Here is a 26,582-nt window from a genome sequence, read left to right as displayed (position 1 = left end):
CATTCCGACTGATCAGCGTGCTTACCGAGATGATCTCCCAGCTGCTGAGGATCTGGGAAAACTATCAGAATAGGTGGAAACGATAGTCGTCATGAGAAAATTAGTTCCATCCCAAAGTTTGTAATCAACGTTTGGGTTAACTTATTCGTATATCACCACAAATGTATGTACAAATTCTTTTGATATTAGATTACCATTACCCTTGCCATTAGCCCCATTTACTTATTCATAACTTTTTTTCAACCTAATATTCCTGGTAAACGGGTTAGTTCCGTTGCTAGGAACAGTTAGTTTGAATTGCTCACTCGCTGCTCACGCACATCTTTCAAACTCTTTTCTGAGTCCAGCTACAGTCATAGGTTATACTTTATTGACGCCGGCTGCTTTAAAACCTGAATGTTACAGAACTACCTTAGTTTAGGTATCCTCCTCGGACTCAACGCAGTATTTCATCTTGTCTGCTTCTTAGGAGAGCTTGTTAACGCCGTCTTTCTGCTTACCGTTGATACAGTTATGCGAAAAAAGTGTTATTATATTATTTTTCCTTATATTTTTGCAATAAGCCAGCAAGCCATTATGACTCTGGTCATTGCCGTTGATTTACTTCTTGCTTTATTATTTCCTGTCTGGTAAGTTCTTTCCTGGTTTTCACATGAAGAAATGGCGAAGGTTCACAAAATGATCTTTAAGGTATCGAATATGTCGTACGCTACCGTATATTCTGGCGTTGCTCGCAATTTGCACGATGTACTCTTTGACAGTGGTTATACCAGGATGGATATTTGCAGATAGTGCGCAAATTGCCTTCTGCAATCCACCGCTTGGTAAGATTGACCGATATGTGTTGCGAATAAGTTCACATTTAGCATATAAAAAACAGTGCAATCATCGATATCAGAAGTTTCCAAAAATTAAAGTAACTTTACCGCATCTATTATTGATAAAAGATGCTGAGTTTCACAATAATGTTGTAAGACGGAGTACTCGCTAGAGCGATAGAGCGTCGGAGTGAACTCCAGCTCAGTTGAGTTTCTCTAAAGCCATAGATAGTCAGAAATCTGCCTTGCAAAATCGAGTTCAAGTTGACCCGATAGAAATATTTAAATGCAGCAAACGTAGATATTTTCAATGTTCTCGGGTTCTTCTCATTATTAGGTGGGATTCGATTTAGGGGGAGGGGGAGGGGGGAACCGAAGCATCAAGGCAGTGCTTTTATCCTCCCAGACAAATCTGGTAACAATTTATTGACTGCGGAGTGATGAAAGGCTTTCATGACACGGATGGACGGTTTCGGGGTATCGACCATGCTGCCACAGCGGATCTCTTGCCGACTGCGCCACATTCGTCCCGCAAAAAAAAAGCGCTACTCTCTACAATTCCTTGAGTCCCAGTTTCCTTAACGGCTTTAATGCTGCAATGAGAAAGACTTTTCCAGTATTGCTTTTATGCAATAGTATAACCCATTCCCTCATCTCTCACTGTATGCGTATGCGTGCCACTCATATCACTAATACTGTAATATAATATAATAAAATATAATAAATAATATAATATAACATATAATATAATTAATATAGTATATAATAATATAATAAATATAATATAATATAATACATATAATATAGTAAATATTAATAAATAGTGCTCTAATAAATATTCATATATTGCATATAAGTAAAACATATAATAGAAAATAAGAACTCTAAGTAAAATAGAAATATATGGTGTAATATAAGTGCCACAGGTAGCTCACTGATTTGAAACTAAGGTTGGTAATATGTCAGTGCATATGTGAACATATAAATTGAAAACATGAAGAAGTTCACAACGTACATTAGACGACACAATTTTTTTGACACCGATTAGATACGTACAGGAGTTCGATCAGAAGCTAAATCTCGATTTTTGCAAAACAGAGGAAAAAATGGGTGATAACGAGGCAGAACACTTTCTAAAAACATTTTCACCTGTTTTCTACTACTTAAAAAATATTTTACCCTTTGACAGGGATTAGAGAGCTTGATTAGTTTGATCCCTTCCAGAATCTTGATTTTTGCAAAACGAAAAAAAAAACACTGGAAAGCACTTTACCGACAGTTTTTAAAAATTGTATTTGCAGCACATGGGCGCGATTAGGATGTGATTTTAGCGAATAACGCCGATCCTGATTGGAAATGAGTACTGGAGTTTTAAGGGTGAAATAAACACCAACACTTTGACTAAAATACAACCCGCGAGAGGGTCGCATGTATTTTTTCCGTGTGAGACGATACGACCCACCGGTCGTATTCTTTTAACCTGTCTTTTTTTCTTCCTCTTTAGTAAATTCTTGACATATGTGTAAGAAAGCATCCAAAGTAACCCTAAGATGCTGTAAACATGAGTAAAGGAAAAAAAAGAAAATGAGATAATTCAAACACTTTCTATGGTTATTGAAAGTCAATGCATAGATGTTTATAACACTGACTATACCTAGTGTTGACCTTTCGAGCATGCTTATCGGCTAATCGTGGTCCTTCTTTTTTGGATATTTCTCTGTAGCACCTTTTCCTCGAGACAGCATCAGCATTAGTCTCACATGGTTCATCCTTTACTAGTCCGTATCTGTTAGCTTCATGGACTATGAGATTGAAAACATCTTATTTGAAAAACAGGCAGTAGTAGGTGATGGGTTTCCTACAATGTGCCAAGGCAATAATGTCAGACACAAACCTGAGTCGGTTTAGTTATCACTTTCCTCCTCATCTTCTGAGCTATCCTCAATTTCGACTAGATCGTTGATTCTGTCATTCTGCTCAATATCTTCTTCCTCTCGGTCACTGTCAGTTAAAAAAAGTCCAGAACGATCGTGTAGAAATAAGTTGTCTGAAAAGAAGTGATAAAATTAAAAACGCGACTTGTCGACAATATGTTAATAACTTGACGCAAAAGATACCTTGAAGAGCAACTAACTCTGCGTTTTGTAGGGTGAGATTGTAAAACCCTTTAATTATATGTATCCTTTTTTACAGACTTCTCAGTTTTTTTTTCTGAGATAGTTGAAGGCGTTGAGAATTCTAGCTAAATTTTCAACTTCTCTCAACTAACTTTCAAAGAAGGGAAACAAATGGAAGAAAGAAAAACTGAATTCCGATGGGAAAAGATTTTGAGGAGCAGGAGAAAATCTGAAATTTCACACCTTTTATCATTGCGGGACTACGGTAAATACGGACAGTTGAAAAATCCGCTGCCATACATATTTTGATAGAGCAATAAAGGGGATCCCTTAACCGCAAATTTTCTTTGTCTTTAGGTGTTCTGTTTCTCTCAAAAGCTAGTTGAGAAGTCAAAAGTGGGGGAAAAATGTGAAATATTTCTCAACTAAGTTTCAGAAAACGAGGAAGTTTAGATACACCAAGTTTTTATGCAAGTACAGAAAAAATCTGTCTCTACGTCAATGAAAAATCGTAACTTACAAAAGTTGCTGTGGGCTTCGTTATTATCACGAACGTGATACTACTTAATTAGCTCAGCAGCTGCTTTTCGTATCTTATAGCAATGTGTAGCTGTCGATGATTCATAACTTGAGTTAATGCAGTCTGGCGGCCGAATTTGTAGTCCTTAGGTTCGCAGTAGCAAAAATTGATTCATTGGAGAAAGATGTTTACAGGGCAACCGAGTACTTCTTTTAGCTTCTACAGGACATCATAACAGTCACTCCGCCCCAATGTACCATATAAATAGCCGTAGAAAGTTCATTGTGCCATTTTCTTGCTTCATGTTGTTTATAATTTTGCTAGCTCTTCTTGCCTTCATGTATTGCTTGCCTTTATTACTGTTAATCATTTGCTCGCTTTGTTTGCCTTAGTTACTGCTAATGTTATGAGGTTTAATTACCCAAGTTTGAGGTGGTGCTGAATAAAGTTGCTAAGTAATATCCCGCGTGGCACATAATACGAGACCGTCAACTACCGAAGCCCAAAACAAGTCCTCCAGCAATACAGTTATTCAGCAGTTCGTGGAGACTACTTTGCACCGATTTTATCCCTATCTTCAACTATAGATGTCTTTCTTAGTAATAGCATCGAAATCGCTTCTTGACTAATAATATGAAAACACAATATACAATACATATACAATATACAACATTGTTAGATGAGGAATTTTCTCATTAAACTCTTTAATGCTAAAATCTCACTTCTGTCAGTGATTGATCCCTGACCGTTTCAACAAAAATTGCACCACACCTCGCTGTGTCAGCCGCTGACTCTGTTTGCTGGCATAACTGGGCCTCTAATCAAAGTATGTATTAGATTATTAGAACAGAATTTCGCTCCCCTCTCCCATTAACGTGAGTTCATTTACCAGCGACGACCTTTTGCTCTTTTTCTCTTCGCTCTCTTCATTTCATTCCTCCTTTTTCTCCTCGCTAACGACCTCCTCTTGCTTCCACACGCCTCGTACGTCTCCCTGCTGAGAAAATCCTAACGCACGGTCCACCATGCTTAGAAGAAAGTTAAGAAATAAAGAAGTTAGAAAAATAAAGGATATAGATAAAGAAGTTAATTTATAACAGCCAAATAGAGCAAGTATAGGTTTAATTCAGCTTACTTTATTTTTAGAATTAAACAGGCAGTTATTATCATGTTTTCAGGTCTCGCTCCAGTAGTGAGCAGATATTGGTCTCTTTCAAACGTTGTGATTAATTGTTTTGTCTTATTCGTCTATATTTTCACTATTGCTTTCATTTATTTGAAAGGTAATCAATTTTCGATTTGAATATTTGAGAAATGTGATCAAACGGGATCTTTTAAATGAGTTGGGAAATTAAACTTGATCTTAGCGTTTGGCTCGACCGAGATTACAACGTTAGTCTACGCCTTATTGAGATTGCTAAACACATATTTTTTGTTCAGTTTGGAATTAGGTGGAGACTGTAATAATGTTGCAAAAATAAAGCTAAAATCCCATGTTTGTCTTATAAATGGTTATTAATCTGGTGTCGATTCACAATAATTCTTTTATATGTCAGTGCAAAACATTACTAGTTTCGAATTTACAGAGAAACTACTCTTCCAAAATCCGCAGAAGATAACCTGACATTTTCGCAAGTAAAACGCTTGCAGTTAAACTATGTGCTCTAGGGATGATTTAAGCCCAATACGAATTTATGAATGATTACTCCTTGAAAAAATTGTATTTTATGTGCATTATACACCCGGCTATTCACTTTCAGGAAAATCAAATGCTTGTCAAGAACTACGCAAAGTCATTCGACGGTTAAAGGTTATTATGATTGTTTTTGTGTTATCATGGTTCTTTTGTATACTTGGTGTTGATGTTGGTTACGCCATGCAATTTACGCCAGTTACTCTTTCTGTATGGCAGAGTAATATGGTAGGACTTTTTCTTAATGGACTATTTTTCGTGAATACTACTTAAAGGTAGGTAATTAAAGATAGGTTTTGCGATGCAAGTTTTGAAAAAAAACATTGGTTCTGTTGCTTTCAGCGTTAACTTGAGATTCTAGCACAGCAAGACAAGTAAGAAGAAGTTTGAAGGGGTTGCGACAGTCAGCAGATGAGGGCGGACTATCATGTCGCTCTGAAGCAAATGAATTAATGTAGGTATCACAAATGAATATAATTAAAACATTTGAAGCTTGATTTTAGATTGAAAGAAACGAATTACATCTGCAGCAACACAAAGTTATGTAAAATAGAGAACTCATTTAGTTGGAATCTGTTGATCAATGCTCTCACAGTAACGTGCTAGAGTCGGGTGAAAACAACATGAAACTCGGTAGAATAGGAAGGCGCCTTCGATCGAAGCATCAGGGTGGATCTAGCGGCTGGGACAGAGGTGAGACGATAATTCCAGTCGGTCTGCAGCGATGATTGGTGCTGACGAATTCCCTTCCAATCCCAACCGCTGCAACCCACCGCGCCATTCGAAAACGGCTGCTTATGCAACTGCAGCAAGGTCCAGGTGGTTCTGTTCCCGGCTATGCGTGCATCCAAACTGACCAGGATCAGTCTTTATTTTAATTCTTTATTTTTACTCGGTCTATATTTTATTTTAGGCAAAAAAATTGGATTGGTTGGTTTACAGGTATTCTTTGCTCTGTTGTGTTACACACAAACATTCTACGTTTGCATCTGGCGTTCACAAGATTATCGAGCAGCGTTCATCGAGCAGTGGTACCTTATGACTTGCCGTAAGCCAAAACCGAGTGTCAAAGCGACGATTTTCAATTCCCACCTATCAAAGGTCTTGACATTGCCCTCCAACGATCCCGGATAATTGGGAATTTGAGAAAGTAACCGGTGTTTTAAGGTTTACTTTGTCGATGAAAACGCTTTTGTACGGTGTATTCCTTACTACTGACCTTAGAAATATGCTAATTAATTAATTGTTTGATTAATTAATTTCAAATGCAATCGATTCTTTGCAACGGCAATACATTATGTTTAACATTTCGTTCTTGGAATTCTGTTCTATTTGCTAGCGTAAAGATAAAAGAATTTCCTATAACATTGGATGTACTACCCTGTCTTTTAGTTAGAATGCGATGCTACGTGACAAGGAACAAAAGATTTACTGAAAACATTTATACAACACTTCAATTCAAAATAGTTATCACCATGACTCAGAAAAAGGGCTTTGCGTTATGCTTCGAAGATTGCTGACAATGGCTATTTGTTGAAGTCACTCGTATTTATTCGCTGATGTATGCTTCCGTAACGCTGAACTGTCGATCGGTGTCGAGTGTGCTCCAACAAGCTGCTCTGTCCAGACTGCTACGATATCTATATGCGCCGTTTGCCGCATTGCAAAAAACACGTACCAGAAGATGTTCCGTCATCAGCATTGAAAACTACACCATTTACTGCAATGCCGATGAGAAGAAAGTAGGAAGCTGTGCGGTAGCTGTGAGGAAGGACTACAGTAATCTGGTGAGGAAATTGGGTTGACGTCGTCGAAACGCCTTTGTACGACTGCAGGATCGCAGACGATACAAACTCTGGATCGTAATTGCTGACGCACCTACGGAGACTGCTGAAGACAACAAGGACACATTTTATGATGAACTCAATAAGTTTATATCCAAGATCGCAAGCCACCGCTAATTGTCGGAATTGAGGTGAATGGAAAGATAGAAATTTGAACAATAATCCGATATGCTCGGAAAATGGTTCTATCCTATAAAAATCAAAATTGGACAACGGAAATAGTCTGGTGGACCACTGCTAGCAGACGAACCTCATCCACGTTTAAGAAGAATCATTGATGCCCATCACCTTTCTGGCAACGGGCAATCCCTTTAACGCCACTCTTACCTCTCTAGCGCCTCTCTAACAGAATATGACAACTATTAGACTAATGTTCGACTACGTCTCAACAAAGAGCTTCCCTTGTCGAATATCTAAAAATCCAGAGCCTTGTGGGAAGTCGCATTCGATTCCGACCCCTCGTTCTTCTTAGCGTGAAGTTAGAGTCCAGAAAAGAGCTCGAAGAGTTCAACATTAACCGAAGATCGACATGGCAGGTCAGAAGGACGAAGAATGTAGAAGAAATTCCGCCAACGGGTATTAATAAATGATAGAGTACGGGCTAGGAGGAAGCTTGAAGGCGCATCACAACTATCTCACCATTTGTATTCAGGAAGCTAAAAAAAACGCTCTCGGATTTGATGCCGGAAAAAAAATCGCTTCTGCATCTGCGGAAGCTATAACCCTGCAGATAAACATACATTTCTGCAAGTATCGGTGGCACTACTGACGATCTGAGTCAGGAGAAGCGTATGAAGAGAAGGGTACGTCGTTAGCTAAAACGTCAACAACGAATGGACGTGCAGAAGTAGTCTGAAAGGGCGTGGCAGAACAAAAACCCGAAGAAAGATTATCATCTACAAAGACAGTACAGCAGGAAAGTTCATTCGCCTAATCGAAGAGATGAACAGAAGAACATTGGCTGCTGCTCGAACACCACCCAGATTTACTTTATTGTTTAAAGTTTAGAGTAGAGTAAGATAATGGGGTGCCACGGGACCTTTCTTGTTCAGCATTGAATGATATCAAACGAAAAAGAGTTGAGTCCGATTAATGTGGTTCTTACCTCATTTGGACGTCCCTTGGTCATTTTGGAGTACTCCTACGATGTAGTGATATTCGCTTGAAGCAGAGCAAAGCTGTAGCATGTTGTCGACCTTGTATCAAAATTAGCTGCAGCATACGGTTTGCGACTCCTCACTAAGAAATATAAGGAAATGTGGGTCTCCCCGAGACCATCATCTGCTTGCATTTTTTAGGGAAAGGAATCAGAGGGAATGGACCACCAATTAAACTTGTAGGCGAGTTCTGTTATTTGGGTTACACGCTGAAAAACGACGACATATACGAGAGAGTTCAGTTAAGATGCGCAAGAGAAGAAGAAGCATCTAACTCCTTAACGAAATCCCTGCGCTCGATCCCATCACCGACGAAGTCTAGCTGCGAGTCAACCTATCCGCAATTCGCCCTATCATGATGTACGAAAGTTCGAGCAGAGCCGTCAACGGTGGTGGAAAAGCTCAATTGCAACTCCAACTCAATTAAAAAAGGAACCTGTTTAGACTTATGCTTGGTTATTTCTGGCGTCTCATAAGAACCTTAGTCAGCAGTGGATATGGTGTACCAGGGATGGAGCGGGGACAACATCTACACCCTTCTCATTCTTCTAAAGAAGTCGCACAAAACCGCCCTGGCCACATTATAGGGGGACTGTCGGATCTTGGCATCGGAATTAAATATGAAGGACTCACCTTGACGAAGACGCAGATAAGCCGTGTTAGGCCAAAACTTCCGTCCGCCGTTTAAGTGAAAAGCAATTCAAAGTCTCTTTGTTTAACGCCAGATAAAATTGATCTATTCTGAGCCAATTTTTTTGTACTGTTTTGCGTTGATTGCGACGATCCCTTTTCGTGCCTGCAATTGGAAATGTTGAACAACAGTGGTCGAGGCCGAGAAATAAAAGGAACAGCTAACACCGAATTACGAACACCGTCCACAACTACTCAGTACCAGCGATTGCATTGGCTTTGTGCGTTTGAATAAATATAGATTTACGTGTAGTGGTATTATATTTTGGCTTCCTTGACTTCTTCTTTGCAGACCTCAAGGCTATACTCTCTCCTCGTCTCCTCTGCAGTCAAGTATAATTTTTTTGCGCTCCTTGTAGGTGTAGCTATCCCTTCAGTAAGACGTTCGGCTGCTACGACAAGGTCAATGGTTCAAAACCGTCCTAAAGCCAAAGAGGCTTCTCATTCTTTTGGGATCGATAGATTGGTACCAGACTTGCCTGCAAAGATGGAAAAACACTGGCTTGATACATCGGCTTGCTACCGCAATTCATTGTACAGACCAACATATGTTCATGAACATAGACGACCAGTCAACCACGTTAGCACATGCCAAGTGGATTGGCACGCCAGAAACCTTTACGAATTAACCATTAATGTGGTCTTCTCTGACTTTATTTTCGAGTTTTTTTTTCCTGTTTTTGTTTTGTGAAGTGACAAGAGAGCGTGGTAGAGGTAGTAGTTATGCATCGGAACAAGTCAATTATACAAAGATTCGAAGTAGGGTAAAAAGCACGGGTTGTAAGTAAAGTGAAGTCGTTAAAGTACGGGGTTTCGGAAAAATTATGGGGTCAAATAAGCTCCATAGGTCTATTCCGCGAGAACGCAACGTTCTCCCAAAAACTCATGAGACTACAGGCTTGCAACCTGCTCATTTTAAATTTTTATGCAAAACACAGTAATGGAAAAGAGTCTCCTGATTCCGGAGGGAACGCTAGGAAAGAGGGGGCTGCAGGAGTCACGTAGGCTACCGAAAGAGAAAATCTTTACTTATAACGCCCGTACGCTTGCATCAGATGCGGCCATTGGAGATGGAGTTCGTGTCCGCGTCAACATGAACATGGCAATAAACATGGTTTTTTTAGACGTTTCGAACAATTTACAAGCTGAATCGGACTTTTGCGGTTGAGAAAATGTGGTTCAACCCCAGCTCTGACAATCTTCGTTGCTTACGCTTTAACATGAATCTACAATGGAGAAGAAGTCGAACCTTTCTATATGGAGAAGTTCTACAGAGATGATTGTACTTTCTACAAGGTCATATTTGGCGATTTCAACGCCAAAGTTGGCCCCAGAAGAACGCCTGAAGGACTTAATATCGAAACGCCTTAAGAAGCCTTTAGTGGAATGAGCAGGGAGAGAAGCTTTCCGAGTTCATCATGACGACTAAGATCATCCGTGGGAACTCGCAATTCCAGACGCCCTCCTCTCTACGCTGGACGTGGGAGTCTCCCGATGGTGGGTATCATAATGAAATTGACCACATCATCATCAGTAAAAGTTTTCCCCGACGGATGTCGCTGTTTTACCAACACGAAAGTTTTATACGGGATCGGACCATCACCTTCTTTGATGGAGATTTTCTATCACACTCTTCTATCATTTTCTATCTATTATAGAGGAGAAAAGCCGCGAAGTTCACAAAGCAAACTCCCAGAACCACCATCCACTGGGAGCTCTTCGCTTCGACTTTCGGCTTTTGGGAAAATACCGTCGTAGACAACATCGACGACGAACATGAACAGTTTGTAGAACATCTTACGACTGTACGAAGAAAGTGAAAGTTTCAAAACCATCAAGAGACGCCTGTCTCCGGAAACTCTAGAGCTTATACGTCAGAGTGGAGCAGCAAGAGCCGCAGGGAACCAAGAACTCACGTCCGAGGTCGCGAGGCTTTGCAGAGAGACGATAAAAGAAGAGCTCAAAGAAGAAGAAGAACACAAGTGCTGGCTGAAGCTGCAGAGGCGGGGAAAAGCATTCGCTATGCCCGTCGAGACTTCGCCAGTTGCAAGACGAGGATGACTGCTCTCCAGAACCCGAAGGGAGCAGCCATTGTATAGAGAAGGGGAATGAAAAAGGTCATTCACGGCTTCTACTCAAATCTCTTCGACAGCCACGTCCACTTGCTTCCTCATCATCTCAAGGAAGATGGACATGTCATTCCAGAGGTCCATCCTTCCGAAGTCCCATCATGTCGATGAAGAATCGTACTTAACCCGTTCCCGACAGAATCAAGCCTGAACATTCGAAGCACCTACTGGCAGTCCTCATCAACACACTGACGAGGCTCTTCACTCGTTATCTGTCGGAAGGCAAGGTTCCTAAGCAATAGAAAGCCAGCGAGATCGTGCTGTTGTATAAGAAGGGAGACCCACAAGACATCTGCAACTATTGGCCAATCTGCTTACTGTCTGTCATCTACAAGCTCTTCACAAGAGTAATCGAAAGTGTTCAGTACGACTGACCGCGTACACAATTTCACACCTCATAGAAATATCGCGAGAGTACAAGGTGCCGTTGCGTCTCACTTCCATCGATTTGAAAAAAGCATTTGATACAGTTGAGACCGAAGCGGCCATGGAGGCCTTGGAAAACCAAGGCGTCCCTACTCCATACATAAAGGTACTTCTTGAGTTGTATAGCAATCGACTAAAATTTCCCCACTGTCCAATGATGTCATAATCGACGTGAAGAAAGGGCTCCGTCAGACTGACACAATTTCACCCAAAATTTTCGGTGCCACTCTCGAGAACGCGATGCAAGGATTGGAATGGAATAACATGGGAGTGGAAAGTGACGGCACGCACAAGTGGCTTTTACACCATCTTCAATTCGCTGATGACATCATTTTTACAGCATCAAGCATCAGTCAAGCGGAACTGATGCTACCCGAATTCGATGAAACGTGTAAAAAGATCGGTCTTCAGCTGGACCTAGACAAGAAGATGTTATTGAGAAAAGGATGGGTTTCTGACGCCCCATTCACGCTCAACGGCACGAATATATCTGAATGCTTCAGCTATGTATATCTAGGTCGGGAAACCAAAATGATGAACTATCTGACTTCTGAGTTGAGCAGATGGAAACGAGCGGCTTAGGGAGCATTCAAGAGCATCGAGGATGTAGTGAAGAGAACCAAGAACATCCTGCTCCGTGCTCATTTATTCAACACCAGCGTTCCTCGTGTTTTGACCTACGCTTCAGAAACGTGGACGTTTCGCAAGCAGGAGGAAAATGTGATCAGCGTCATAGAACGTGGAACTGAAATGGTAATGTTAGGAGTAAGTTGCTTTACGCAAGTGGAGGAAAGGATTCGAAGTGCACTCCTACGTCACCGATTGAAGATCATAGACGCTGCCACATATGCCAAGGAAAGCAAAATGAGGTGAACCGGACATGTGGTGCGTTTCAAGGACAATCGTTAGACTAGAGGCGTAAGCCACTGGATACCACGCGACATCAAACGCACCGCACCGAAGACCGCCGACCTGATGGTCAGACCTCTTTACGAAGTCCCTCAAAGAAAAATACGATGCTCTTCGAGTTCGAGAAGAGATGCCAATGGGCAACACTTGCACGCGACAGGGACAAATGAAAGTATTACTGGTGCCCGCTCGAGCAAATCGATGAACAACGGGAGTACAGGTGATGCAGGTAAGGATTTATTTCATCTGCTATTTTTGTTTATACCAGGAAAGTGCAAGAACGCCCACTATTCCTCATATTCAAGCAATAGCAGGATACTGACTTCTTGAGGAACGTTAAGCGATCAGAACATATCCATCCTAGTGTGAAATCCGTAAATCTAAAAAAAACGAATACTCCAACAAAACCGGTGTTATTTGCGTAACTGCAAATAATCGTCTATTAATATTTCAAACGTGGTCATTTCTTATCAACACCTGTTAAAGGCATCACCCCATCGAATCTGGGGTGGTGCGGGTTTCAGGTGTGTTATGTCTATGCGGAGTCGTAGATTATGGAGAGTAGAGTGATTCCGTCTATTTCTTCCAAATTGTCGTGAAAAATCCGCATGATAAGGCTTCGAGCGTTCCGGAGCGCTATTTTCTACAACGAGTTCGATTGAAGCGCGCCAGCCTTGCGCTCGCGTCGCATTCCGAGCCGTTTTTAACGGCAATTAGGAAGGAATGAAATGAAATGAACTCTCCTTTCTTTAGTCTACGACCCCGTATAGGAACTCTCCAAATGAAATCCGCATCACCCCTGATTCGTGGGGTGATGCCTTTAACCTGAAACCCAGCAACCCCAACAACTCTCAAATGCAGAAAGCATCTTATACTTCAGACTCGTAATGAAGGTCAGCTATGAAACCCATCAAAACTTCTACGAATTCTGCGTTTGCTTTGCGTTTGTTCCCAAAGGATCTGGAATCTTAATCCCTAGTAATCTTAAGGGCATCAATCCACGAAAAAAACGGTCTGGAAGGTACGGCTTCGGGCGTTCCGGCGCGCTATTTTCCACGAGGAGTTCGATTGGAGTGCGCCATCCTTGTGCATCTTCCGTTTTTTACGGTAATTAGGAAGAAATAGACGGAATCACCCTCCTCTTCATAATCTACCATCCCGTATACGAATACCACATCTGAAATCCGTGCCACCTCAGATTTGTGAGGAGATGCCTTTAAGCAAAAGATGTTTCGCAATCGCCTATATGATCGTTATTCGAATCAAAGAACACCTGGATGCAAAAATGAAATCATGTGACTCCGCTGCATTAGGTGGTCATAGGGCGTCATAGCGGAGTAGATTTTGAAGTTAAAGGCATTACCCCGCGAATCTAAGATGGTACGGATTTCAGGTAGAGTATTCGTATACGGGATCGTAGATTATGGAGAGAGGTGATGCCGTCCACTTCTCCCTGTATCAGTGGAAACGGACGACCCAGGAATGATGTTTCTTATGACGGCCTCAATTGCAATCGGCCACCCTTGCGCCGTCCCTCGCGATACAGGGAGAAGTGGACGGCATCACCTCTTTCCATAATCTACGATCCCGTATACGAGTACTCCTCCTGTAATCCGTACCACTTCAGATTCGTGGGGTGATACCTTCAAGACCATGATTTTGTCGCGCTGGTATTGCGGCGCGCAAGGCGATTACGCGGAAACGTGCTGTTAGTTAACAACAAGGATCAATTTCAATCTTGGCTACAGCTCACACAGATCAGTCTAAGATATAATGGAATTTAATGGTCAAAGGTTCAGATAATGTGCAAATTGTTAGGTCTGGAAGATCGCGAATAGGTTCGTAATAAGAAGACCGAGGGAAATATTTTAGGTAGTTCTTTTACAGGAAAATGTTACCCCAAAAAATATTTATTACCACTGTGTCTTACAACTTAGTTTCTTTTAGTATTTAGATGGGAAAAGTGGCCTTCTTACCGTCCCATCGCATCAAAAATTTGGAAAAACGGTGAATCCCTAAAAATCGCTTGACAAAGCATCTGGTAGAGAAGATCCTCGGCTGTAGCACACTCAAAAAAACTTCGAAAAATTTCAAAAGTCTCCTTTTTTAAAGCATTTCCCATCTACTAATTTCGAAAAAAAGAACTAGGAGGCTGTAAAAACAGCGGTATAACCTTTTTTAGCGCAAACCTCCTTGTATGAAAAGCTATTCAAGCTGAACCCTTCATATTTGAGGAGTACTTCCAAGTTTCTATCTATTTTGCAAAAGTTTGCATCTATGGAGTGTCGAACCTGCGTAGTCCCACTATTGTTTTGTCAACTCGTTGTACATTTTCAAAACAAAATGTTGGAGCTTCTTGTCGTCCGACTGCCCAATCTCTGAGACTTAACATAATACTTTGTAGTTTCTGTAACAGTTTAATGTTATTTTATGTAGTATTTTGTAATGCATGTGATTATTTAATACTGCGTACTATTTTGTCCTGGTTATCGTGTTATCCTCCATTCACTAGTGCTTACCGCACCCCGCCCCACACCCCCCGACCCCGTTCCCTTGCGACTTCCCCCTTCACGACCCACCGATGGGGAAATATCATCATACGGACCTGAGACGGTTCTCACTCCGTTTTTCAGGATGCTTGGTGGAAAATGAGCGAAAACACGCTGTTTTTCCGTAATCCACAACCCGACCTACCCGTTTCTTCTGCGGTTTGCGCAGCACGTCAGTTTCGTTATACACTGCTTTTAATAACTTCCTGGCATCTATAGCTCATCGCTCACTGAATTGAGCATCATTTACCTTTTCAGGTACAAGTTAACAATCAAAAAATCAAAATTATACCCATTCTGAAGGAGCTGTAACGAAGTTTACTGTTGTCGTATATGGGTGAGTAAAAAACAACTTCGATCTCTTCGTTATAACTTTTTCAGGGCGATGTCAAACGATTCGTCTTTGTGTTTTATTAAATCATGGAAAAGTTGTGTATTATGATCCTGTGATCCTCCTTTGTATCATCCTCATATTCGTTATTACTAGTGGGTGGTATGCAGGTAACGGAAGTTTCAGCGAGGCAATTAATCTTATGCGAAAAAGCGGAAGTACACACTGATTCATTCATCCGATAAATTAGATGGCATTGAAACATTATTCAAGTGGGACTTTATGCAGTGCGGAGGTTGCTCCGCTCCTCACTGGAAATCACAATGGATACTGCTGTTGCCTTATTTAGAGTAAATATGAATCATGGTTCTAACCTGACAACTTTGTTTTCCAGAGTAAAAATTAAACATCTGAACTTTATAGCGCTTCAATTATAGTTCTCTCAAATTTACTTTTTTGAGTTTTATTGATGTAACGTTTGCTAGTACAACCAACTTACATCCAGCATAATCCTCGCCGATAACTAATTATACACTAATTATATCAGAAGCACTGCTTTATTGAATAAGTGCGCGTTGGATAAGCGCACTATTCATATACGTATTCTACTCCCACAAACCACTCTGGTTAGGATTACATCATTTTCTTTTACTTACTTGCAGATACTTTGCATCTCAGTGTTGTACTGAGCTGCTACAGCAACTACAGAACTCACGTCAGCTCATCCTCATGGCAACGTTGGAAGTCGTCAAATATACTGTTGCAACAGAAATATTTGTATTCAATGTGGTTGGTATTTTCGGTAACGTACATCTCCTTTGGTCGACCGCACGAAAAAAGTCACTACAGTCTAAAACAGGCAGGTGCAACTAATATTTTCAAATTTATCTCCCTATATATCCAGTGCTCTGGTGCTTCTTAATAAGATTTCGACACATCCCAAAATTTCTGGAATACATTTTCGAACAATATGTTGCAGTGATGCATTTTTCTGGCATTTTCCAGCTTCAGGTATTTTGCAAAGTGGTTTTTTTCCTGGTGTTTATTGTTCTGGTCATGATTCATTGGGATAATTAAGTTCGGAAAAAGCAGCAGAAACATTGATGACTACACCTAGCATTAGTACATCTGTAGAAACCATGGCCAGGATTCCAGTTCACAGAGTTTTCACATCCAAAAATTACTGACTTTGACCACCTCGATAAAGCGAAGATTTTGAATTCTTGCAGTTAAATGTTCTCTTTCGGTATTGCCAAATTTTGGTTTCATTCGGGCCCAAGCAAGATCACAAATTATAAACAACCAACAATTAATACAAATCACATCACAGCTTGATGTTGTCCTTTTAATCCGAACCTTCCGCTGCAACCAACAGGGGCGTTCGAAATCAGCACCAGTAGATCTGCTAGTGATCGATCGTTCTTCTTGAGTTCTACTTACAGCTCATACTCATCTTTCGGAACAAAATTCCCTTGAAGGAAATGCAGCTCCAAAATAGTTGTCAATTCGTGTAAAGTTCTTTATCGTGCGCCTACAGAATCCTCTTTACTGGTGGAGCGTAATCCTTCTTGGATGAAAACTTGCCATCTTTGTCAATAAAGGATCTACATTTCTTTTCCTCATCTTTTAGAACCTTCCGAAATTTCTGCTGCGTTTTTACAGCTTATAACACTCTCATCGATTACTGTGCATACCGGTCCATATCCTAGCTGCTGAAGGTCTGGGAAAACTATCAGAATGAGTAGAAACTATCGTCATAATGAGAACATTAGTTCCATTTCAAAGTTTGCAGCCAACGCATTTAGTTAACCTGATTCATATATCATCACAGACAGTTTTTACTAGATTACCATTAGCCTCAAAATCGTCCTACTTTTTTAAAGGGTTCATTATCTTCATTTATTATCTTGTTGGTCCGAATGTCCTGCACCGAATTTCATACTTTTTTCCAATCAATTATAACTAATTCAATTATAACTAATTCAATAACTAATTATAACTAATTCATTAATTCAATTATAACTTTATTGTTGGTAGACGTAAATCAAAATATAATATTCAAAAATAATCAAAATATTGGCAATGATCCACTACGTATGTCCAACGCTCCACTAGACATTCCAGAATTCCAGAACTCTGGCGGCTCAGAGGCGAAGAAGCGATATGTTCCACTTTCCAGCGCTTTCTGGTCACCGAATTTTTTTCTTTCATAAATGCAGCTTCCCCACAGTGGTTTTTCACCTTACAGCGGCGTTAAGGTGCGGCAAAACTTTCCAAACAAGATCGGTGATTTTGCTGTTGCTCTACTTCATGCCATTGCCCGACCTTCCGTGGGAAAGCTTACTCGCCAGGAAATTGCCGAGCTTGAAAGGAATGTTCTACCGTACCAGCTATTTGTTGTGTGCACCCGTCAAACCTTAGAAGAAATCTCTCAAGGGTTTTGTGAGTAGTATGTGCGTTTCCAGACGTGACAGGAGTGCCTGTCCACGTCTCCACTGCGTAAAAGAGCACCGGAAGAACTGCTGAGTCCAAAAAATTAACACGGAGCTCTCGATCCGTCAGTTACTCCGTGGCTTCCCTGGTTAACCTAGTGCAAATTTTCGTTTTCGCGTAATTCCTTCAGCATAGTTCTTGCTTCATTGGTATTTGTCGAAAAGAGGACACTGTCATCTGTAAAACGAAGCTTTAACATGTATCTTCCATCAATAAGTATGCCCTCTATTTCTTCCCAAACATTCGCTTCTACGCTGTAGAAAGCTTTCTCGTTCTCGTCCTCGACGAAGGTTCAGACGAAGGAAGCGGTATTTCCGGCTAAGCTCTATGACCATCGACACGATCTAGATGTGCTTACTGCACCTGAACACCTGGCGGAATCCATCTTGTTCTTGGAGCTGGGCTTCGTACAGCGTCCTAGATATGCGCGTGAGGACGATCTTAGTCAATGCTCAGCAAGCAGGCAAGCAAGCAGCGGTAGTTTCGAAGGTCACCTCCCGCTCACCTTTCTAATGAATAAGGACGGAATCCTGTGAAACCTCAGATTTCATCGTCTCTCACCAGTCGCCATACCGTCCGACCTCTGGGACGGCAGGGCCCGCTGTCCAGAGTACTGAGACAATGTGTATGCTGGAGTGGCAAGGAGATTTTTTTCATCAAACTTAGGCAGGCTCGCCATAGCGAGCTTAGGCTTCTCCACAGGTCGTTGGCTGGCCAGCCTATATGGATCGAGAAGCAACCTTGCGACGTTCTCACCGACAACGATTAGTCGTATCAGTTGTTTGCTCTTTTCTATTCTTTCGATTCGGAGAAGTTGGAGTCTCGGAGGTATCGAACTCTCTGCCAGACTGAGAAACCCCACCAGAGGAGTGCCTCTGTTGTGTATCGGCGCCTAAAGCCACCTCCACACCACTATATGGAAGCGGCTGTAGAGGAATCTGCATCCACGGAAGAAAAAATTCGGTGATCAGAAAGAGCTGGAAAGTGGGATTTTGCGGCTTTTCGACTCGCAGCAGTCAGAGATCATGGACTTCTGGAATTCACAGACTACTGAAGCATTGGATATACGTAGCGGATCATGATGGTCATTATTTTGTTGGTTGATAACTAAAGATGATAAAGTAAAAAAGTGTCATATTCAGCGCGAGACTTTCAGAGCAACCTAATACATCATCAACTCATCAAGGCGATGAGACTTGGCTTGCAGCGTTTAGAGAGTGACTATTTAAGTGATTTTTTAAATTTATATTGTCGATTACAGTTTTCATCTCAATCAAAAATATATATCTCTCTCTACTTTGCCTCACTAGAAATAGAATGTTGCAGAACTACCTTAGTTTAGGTATCCTCCTCGGACTCAATGCAGTATTTCATCTTGTCTGCTTATTAGGAGAGCTTGTTAACGCCACCTTTCTGCTTACAGTTGATACAGTTATGCGAAAAAAGTGTTATTATCTTATTGTCCCGTATATTTTTGCAATAAGCCAGCAAGCCATCATGACTCTTGTCATTGCCGTTGATTTACTTCTTGCTTTATTATTTCCTGTGTGGTAAGTTCTTCCCTGGTTTTCACATGAATAAGTGACGAAGGTTCACAAAATGATCTTTAAGGTATCGAATATGTCGTACGCTACCGTATATTCTGGCGTTGCTCGCAATTTGCACGATGTACTCTTTGACAGTGGTTATACCAGGATGGATATTTGCAGATAGTGCGCAAATTGCCTTCTGCAATCCACCTCTTGGTAAGACTGATTGATATCTGTTGTGAATTAGCTCTCATTAAGGATATAAAAACGTTACAGTCATCAGTATCCGAAGTTCCTAAAAATCAAAGCAAATTTACGACTAAAGATGCTGAATTTCACAACTGTTGTAAAACGGATTTCTCGCTCCATTTAGTGCCGTAGTGAACTTCAGCTCGGTAAAACTCCTCAAAGCAAAAGATAGTCAAAAATTTGCTCTGCAAAATCAAGTTGGCTGAACCCAATTATTTAAATGCAGCATCTACAGATGATTTCAATGTTCTTGGATCCTCTACAATAATAGGTGAGGAGTAGTTTGCTGCAATGACTCTAAAAAATGCATAAGGGATTTTGAAAAATTGATAAAGTTTCTTGCGTGTCAATACAGATGGGATGCGCCAATGTGTTTTACTGATATTCATAATCGCTGAGGTTTTAGGATGCAATTTATCAATCCTGGAGTGATGAAGGACTTCGTAGACACGAAGATGACTTCGGTCCATTGACCGTGCTGCCACAGCGGACTTCTTGCCGACTGCGCTACATCCGTCCCGCAAAAAAGCGGAACTCTCTACAAATTCAGGAGTTAATGTCCTTAGAGGCTTCAATGTTCCAATGAAGAAAAATTTTCCAATACTGTTTTTATGCAGTTGTATACCCTTTGCCTTTACTTTTAGGAGAACGTAGAGTTGGATTGTGGATCAAGGAAACGAACCCTGCTCAACTCCGTCTAGTGGTCCTAAAAACGTCGGAACCGCTCTGGTTCTTACGAAGTAAGAAACGGAACGAGCTCCCTTGCATGCGCTCGGGTCCCCCCAGCATTCTCTTTACTGGTTTCGCTTGAAAAGACTGGTGAGAAGATCTCATTGATCTTTGACCTCTCGCACGTGAATGCGGCACATGCACAAAGCTAGCGCTGTTTTAACTGAATTCGTAGGAAAGAACGCCATCTTCCAATTTCGCAGTTTCTTAGCACGATTGAGAGCGTGGAGGAGAGGATGGAGCTGGATACACTCGTTTCCGTGATCAACAGCTCGAACTCTCCTCTACGACTTCTTTGGGTTTTCTGTACCACGTCAATTTCGTGATATGTTTCCTTTGAGAAAGCAAAAAGATAGATGTTTTGTTACAGCCACATCGAGCGCTCATAGGTTCAATTCAGCTTATCTATTTTCAGAATGGTACGGGTGTCTAGCTTCTAAATTCCGATTTCAGAGGTAGTAAGCTATGAAGGAGAATTATTGTCCTGCTTTCAGGTCTCGTCCCACAAGTGAGCAGATATTGGTCTCTTTCAAACGTTGTGATTAATTGTTTTGTCGTATTCGTCCATATTTTTACTATTATTTTTATTTACTTGAGAGGTAATCAATTCTCTTTTGAAGACCTTTGAGACATGTAAACAAACGAATGACTTTAAATGACTTGGAAAATTAAATTTGATCCTAATGCTGGCAGGATCAGACGAGTTACATCAGACACCCCTTTTTTTCTCGTAAAACCTACGATCACTGAATTTCTAAAATATACCAGCACCATTCCACCTATAATGTTAAAATTGGTCTTTAAATAGTGATTAATCAGGTGTCGATTCTCAATAACTCTTTTATATGTCTCTAAAACATTGCTTGTTTTAAAATTTCAGCAAAAAGTACTATGTCAAAACTTATAAAAAGCAATCTGATATGGCGAGCAGAGTATCTTTATCTAGCCAAAGCCAAGCGACAATTCATGTCCAAATGAATTTATCGATGATGATAGTCCCATGAAAATTTTATGTTTGATATTAATTCATAGCTTCATTCTCAGGAAAATCAAATGCTTGTCTAGAACTACGCAAAGTTATTCGACGTTTAAAGGTTATTATGATTGTTTTTGTTTTGTCATGGTTCGTGAGTATACTTGGTGTTGATGTTGGTTACGTCATGCATTTTACGCCAGCTACTCTTTCTGTATGGCAGAGTAATATGGTAAGAATTTTTTCTTAATGGACTTTTTTCCGTGAATAATAAGTATATATATATATATATATATATATATATATATATACTATAAGTGTCTGATGCTATTAATATTATGTGTTATTATTGATGTTAATTTTTCTTCTATTATTATTATTTATTATATTATTGTTAATTTTAAATTATTAATGTAAAATTATTTTTTTAGATTATCAATGTTAATTTTTTATTGTTAATTTTTTGATATTTTTCTAAAAAGAATGTTTTCAAGAATGAAACGCAAGAACAATTTTTCGTTGGGATTTGTAGTTGAAACATAATTTACCGTAGCTGCCGAAGTAATTTTTTTCTACATGTCAGTTTCTACTCATTATTTTCTCTGAAGCGATTGTACCAACAAGCGAAACCCAAAGAATAGAATGAACGTCACAGAATGTGTTGTGCCTGCCTGGGGTTCTATGACATGGTCGCCAGTCGCCACTTCAATGGATCGATGGTCAATGATTGATAGGACGTTTGCGAGGATGTTAGTGAAAAATTATTTCACTACAAGTAGGATCATCAACATCCTCCACAACTGCATACCACCTCATAGAGGCGTAGAGGTGACTCTGGGCGTCGAACACAGCGCACAGCGGAGATATGTCTTCTGGTACAGTCTCCCAAGCAGAGAAGTAGTTTGACACCCCGACATTCCGAATTCTTCGAATCCTAGCTGAGAGCAAACAACTGCTACGATTAATCACAGTCATGGGAAAACGTCCGTATAGGTTGGCGACGACCTGTGGTGAAAGCTAAACGTGCCATGGCAGAGCTGCTTAGTATGGGAAAAAGTCTATCTGCTGTTTGAGCATACTCATTGCCTTAGAACCCTGCACACTGAACCCTGCCATATCAGACGTCGTACAGTAAGGCGATCGGTGAGACGGTTAAATTTCAGGTTGCTCAGAACGTCTTCGATTCTGGACCAAGGCGACATATGCAGGCGCTGACCTACATGCTCTTCGCGAAATGTAGGCGGTGTTGGTTTTGTTGTGCACCCATCTGTCGTCCATTTTGTCGATTCTCGATGTCGATATGTCGATAGATCCTGTCATTCTTGTCTCCTGGCCATTCTTCACTTTCGCCCTTTTGCCGAAAATCCATCAGTTTCATCAACTGCTACTTACCAACATCAGCAGCTGATGAGACCGAATTGTATGCGTTCTGTAAGGAGCTGGAGAAAGTGATCCGACTCGAGAAGTCCTTCTACAAATTCGTTTTCGGGGACATCAATGCAAGACCAAGAAAGGTAACAAAAGAGGAATACAGGATCGGAAGGTTTGGACTAGTGGACCGGGATCAAAACGGGAAGCGCGTTTTTTTTTTTTTTTTTTTTTTTTTTTTTTTTTTTTTTAAAAAAAATTTTTTTTTAGAGAGGGGAGATAAGGAGGAAAGGGAAAGGTCGGGGGGGGAAGAAAAAAACTAAATAACAAAATATGGGGTTTTTTTTTTTTTTTTTTTTTTTTTTTTTTTTTTTTTTTTTTTTTTTTTTTGTTTTTCTTGCGGGGTAAAATAGAAAAAAAAAAAAAGATAGAAAAGAAAAAAAAAAAGGAGGGGAAAAAGGGGGGGGAAGAGGGGGGGTTTTTTGGAAAACTTTTTTTTCTCCCGGGGGCCCTCGGAGGGGGGGGAACCAAAAGGGAGAAGATGCCTGGGTTAGAAGGGGGGTGAGAATTGGTGGTGGGGGGGTGTAAAAAGAGGAAAAAAAAAAGGAAGAAATTTTTTAAATTTTTAAAAAAATAAAAAGAAAGGGGGGGTTTGAAGGGTTAATTTTGAAGGTTAAACATAAGGGGGGAAAAAAAGAAAAAAAAGGGGGAAAAATTGTTTAAAGGAGATTTTTTAAAAAAAAGGGGAAAGAAGATTGGGGAAAAAAAAAGAAAAAAATGGAAAAAGAAGAGGGAGGGGTTTTTTTTTAAATTTTTTTTTTAAAATAATTTTTTTTTAATAATTTTTTTTTTCCCCCCTTTTTTTTCTTTGTTTTGGAAATTGGGGGGGGGGGTTTTAGTAGTTTTTTTTTTTTTTTTTTTCTTTTTTTTAAAACCAAAATAAAAAATAATACCCCCTTTTTTTTGGGACAGAGAAGGGGCGACGAAGAAAAAAAAAAAGAAACGCCGCCCGGGCCGGGATTTTTATTTATTTTCTTCTTTTTTTTTGGGGGCTTTCCTCTCCTTCCTTTTTTTCTCGCGGGGTGTTGTCCCCTCATAAGAAGAAAGAGGGGGGAGACGGGGGGAAGAAGAAAAAAAAAAAAAAAAAGGGGATTTTTTTTTTAAAATAATAATTAAAAAAAGAAGGGAATTTCTTTCTTTTTTTTTTTTCCCCTGCTTTTTTTAAAATTCCAAATCTCCTCGCGCGCAAATCTAAGGACGCTGGATGAAGCCCAGCTTCAAAAGTATTTCGTTAGGGTTTCAGGTGCATGGACCACATTTAGACCGAGTCGAGGGTCATAGATTTGCCGGGAATATCGCCTGCTCCTCGTCCTGGCCTTCGTCGTTCTCTTTTCGAAAAGTACCAGTGACGCAGAGATGATCAAGGAAGTGAACGAAGCAGGGAAGATAACAGAATTGCGATTGAACCGAGAGAAGAGAAAAGCCCATTCACCAGCGCATGCAGCGCTGAATTAAGAGAAATGTTCCGTCTTCGCGACCAAGCGGAATATATATTGAAAGCAAAGCATAAAAGGGCTGGCCACATTATGAGATAAATCGACGATAGATAGACTAGAAAAACACTAGAGCAGATCCCTAGGGATAACGCTAATGTTCTTTTAGTCCATCTATCGTCTAATCTAATCGACGATAGATGGACTAAAAGAACATCAGAGTAGATCCCTAGGGTAAACGCTCTCGTGGGAGGCCGCCAACAAGATGGTCTGACGTGTTTGCAACACGGATGGACCAGCTGAGAGTTCAGCTAGATGCAGTTCAAGGATCTTGTCAGCGTCACTCACGGAGCATCTTGAATGACGATGGCGAAAAAACAAAGCGAATGGAAAGGATGCTGGGGCCTGCAGGACCATCTAAGTAAGTCTAATTAAGTAAAGTGATCTTGATCAAGGTGATCTTAATCGTACACAAGATCACGAAAGAAAATCAGAGAAAATGAAACTGTTCACTGGTACAAAAAAAAGGGGTTCAAAAGAGGTCATTGTCGTAAGGATTGTGGTCCTGTTGACCAGTGGAAGACCCAGTGTACCCCTTCTCTCGTTGGCCTAGGACCTAGCATGGCGCCCCAACACGTTCAACAGCCAGTTATAAAGCGTCATCGGGTTTTGTGGGAAAACAATGTCTATCCATCAATGAACCTCATCTTTGTTGTTGAATTCATATTCTTGCGGAAGGTGAGACCTTGCTCTAAGTACGTGAAAATGGCACCTTGTTGCAAAGTCGAGATCCTGTGATAGAGGGTCAAGTCATACCGGATAGTAGATTACGGAGAGGAGGGTGATTCCGTCCATTTCTTCCTAATTGCCGTAAAAAACGGCCCAGAAGGCGCCGCATCTTCAAAGTGATTGCAGGATAAATGGTGCTGGCGGGGATCCCATTCGGTTCCAACCGTCACACTCCAACGCACAATTAGGGCGCGGTAGGTTACGCAGCTTCAAGGAGCTTCAGGTAGTTTTGTAACCGGCTATGTGTGCATCGAAGTTGATCAGGATTAGTCCATATTTTATATTTAAATCAAATGAATGGCTGCAACCTCTGAAAGGAAACAAAGAATTTAAGTTGTTTTGTTTCCAGGTATTCTTTGCTCTACTTTGTTACACACAAACATTCTACGTTTGTATCTGGCGATCGCAAGAGTACCGAGCAGCGTTCATTGAACAGTTGTACTTAATGAGTTGCCGCAAGCCAAAACCGAGTGTTGAAGCGACGGTTTTCAATTCTCATGCATCGAAAGTCTTCAAGTCGCCCTCCAATGATCCCAAATAATGGTAAATTTGAGAGAAACCCGCTTTTTCGAAATTTAGTCCGTTGGTAAGGATGCTTTTGTTTTCCTTTCTATAGAGCTTAGAATTACATGGTTAGTTTCAGCTGTCACCAGTTCTTCGCAAGGACAATACACGATATTCGACGTCTTTCCTGGAATTCTGTTCTATTTGCTAGTGTAGAAATGAAACATTTTCTATAGCACTGGATGTAGAACCTGTGTTAGCCTTGAATTAGTTCAGCAGTAGTTACTCGGAGAAGGAAATTCCCGACTTTTTACTACTCGTGTTCGAAATTGAGATGTGAGACTTGTTGAAGATTAACGGAAACTGTCAGTGTAGTTGCGTTAGATTTTAAAGTTGAGGTCCAATGCTGAGATCAGTGATCAAGGCCATGCTGTTTGAAGTCAATGCCCACGAAGAAATTCCAAGCGTATTTGTATCATGATTCTTCTACAGCTGAACATGGAGATTAGTAATTTATAACCACGATCTTTGTATATTTTCTTAAATCTGTACCAGTGCTGTAAACAAACCGCAGAAAATTGTATTTAATTCATATTTCACATTATGCGGAACGAAAGAGAAATACAATGCATAGCAGTAACCAGAAAAATAGAATTAATTTGAAGTTTTATGACGAGATCTTTGAATTTTCTACAGAAATGACAAAAATAAAGTGAGAAACGAGAAATGCGAGCCTGAGCACAGAGAATTCAGTAACAGCCCAAAGGTGTTCTGAGTTGTGTATCACTTGTGCCTCACTACTCTAAAAAGATAAAATATTATTAGTTATTATTATTAATATAAGATACTTTGTTCGCTCCTTTTTTGTCCTTTTCCATTCAACTTGACCAGAAATCATTTCTAAGGAACAAAATTGAATAAGTGGCCATTTTTGAAAGCAAACACTCGCTTCCCGAAGGTAAAGTTTCAACTGACAATTTCACGGCCTTAAACTTTCCTAAGTCTACGTGGGCTTCTGCAATCAGCAGACGAACATTCGCTGGTTACACAGGCTCTTGGGTTCTCTTGGAGTCTCTCATTTAAATTTTTTTTCAAAACGCTGCTCACGTGAAGGAAAAAACAGTAGAACATGTTATGATAACAGATAATGTTCATTCATGGCGCAATCACTTCAGCGGTACAGATTAGAAACAACTTTTCTTTTCTTTATCACTTCACTGCTTGATTATTTTATTTTATTATTACTTTAACTTTTGTTTTTCTTTCGGCAAT

At 40.4% G+C, this 26,582-nt stretch overlaps 2 protein-coding genes across 3 annotated transcripts in view; one reads left to right on the top strand and one right to left on the bottom strand.

Moving 5' to 3' along the window:
* The window catches only part of RB195_001036 (uncharacterized protein), a gene marked incomplete at both ends in the record, with an annotated part of 29,299 nt that extends 3,952 nt beyond the window's left edge, over positions 1 to 25,347 (top strand). The window contains 15 exons of one of the 2 annotated variants that reach the window (XM_064197628.1): positions 691 to 824; positions 5,216 to 5,376; positions 5,715 to 5,841; positions 6,091 to 6,196; positions 10,841 to 10,956; positions 11,334 to 11,500; positions 11,572 to 11,671; positions 11,735 to 11,911; positions 12,083 to 12,263; positions 15,846 to 15,972; positions 17,973 to 18,153; positions 19,067 to 19,226; positions 19,288 to 19,421; positions 21,228 to 21,388; positions 25,156 to 25,347. In XM_064197628.1, coding sequence (XP_064053509.1) covers positions 691 to 824; positions 5,216 to 5,376; positions 5,715 to 5,841; positions 6,091 to 6,196; positions 10,841 to 10,956; positions 11,334 to 11,500; positions 11,572 to 11,671; positions 11,735 to 11,911; positions 12,083 to 12,263; positions 15,846 to 15,972; positions 17,973 to 18,153; positions 19,067 to 19,226; positions 19,288 to 19,421; positions 21,228 to 21,388; positions 25,156 to 25,347 — 2,224 coding nt within the window. Of the gene's footprint in view, positions 1 to 690; positions 825 to 5,215; positions 5,377 to 5,714; positions 5,842 to 6,090; positions 6,197 to 9,779; positions 9,954 to 10,497; positions 10,623 to 10,703; positions 10,957 to 11,333; positions 11,501 to 11,571; positions 11,977 to 12,082; positions 12,264 to 15,845; positions 15,973 to 17,972; positions 18,154 to 19,066; positions 19,227 to 19,287; positions 19,422 to 21,227; positions 21,389 to 25,155 lie in introns of those variants that run through there. The other variant, XM_064197629.1, reaches the window with a different exon arrangement.
* Positions 18,224 to 22,534, bottom strand: RB195_001037 (uncharacterized protein; the record flags this gene model as incomplete). The annotated part of the gene is made up of 2 exons (XM_064197630.1): positions 18,224 to 18,395; positions 22,377 to 22,534. 2 exons carry the CDS (start codon positions 22,532 to 22,534, stop codon positions 18,224 to 18,226), a joined length of 330 nt encoding a protein of 109 aa, XP_064053510.1.
* Positions 25,348 to 26,582: the final 1,235 nt, after the last annotated feature.

This window comes from Necator americanus, chromosome IV (genome assembly GCF_031761385.1).
Source record: "Necator americanus strain Aroian chromosome IV, whole genome shotgun sequence".
Lineage (NCBI taxonomy): Eukaryota > Metazoa > Nematoda > Chromadorea > Rhabditida > Ancylostomatidae > Necator > Necator americanus.
Note: the sequence above shows the minus strand (reverse complement) of the source record. Positions and strands in the feature narration are given on the sequence as shown.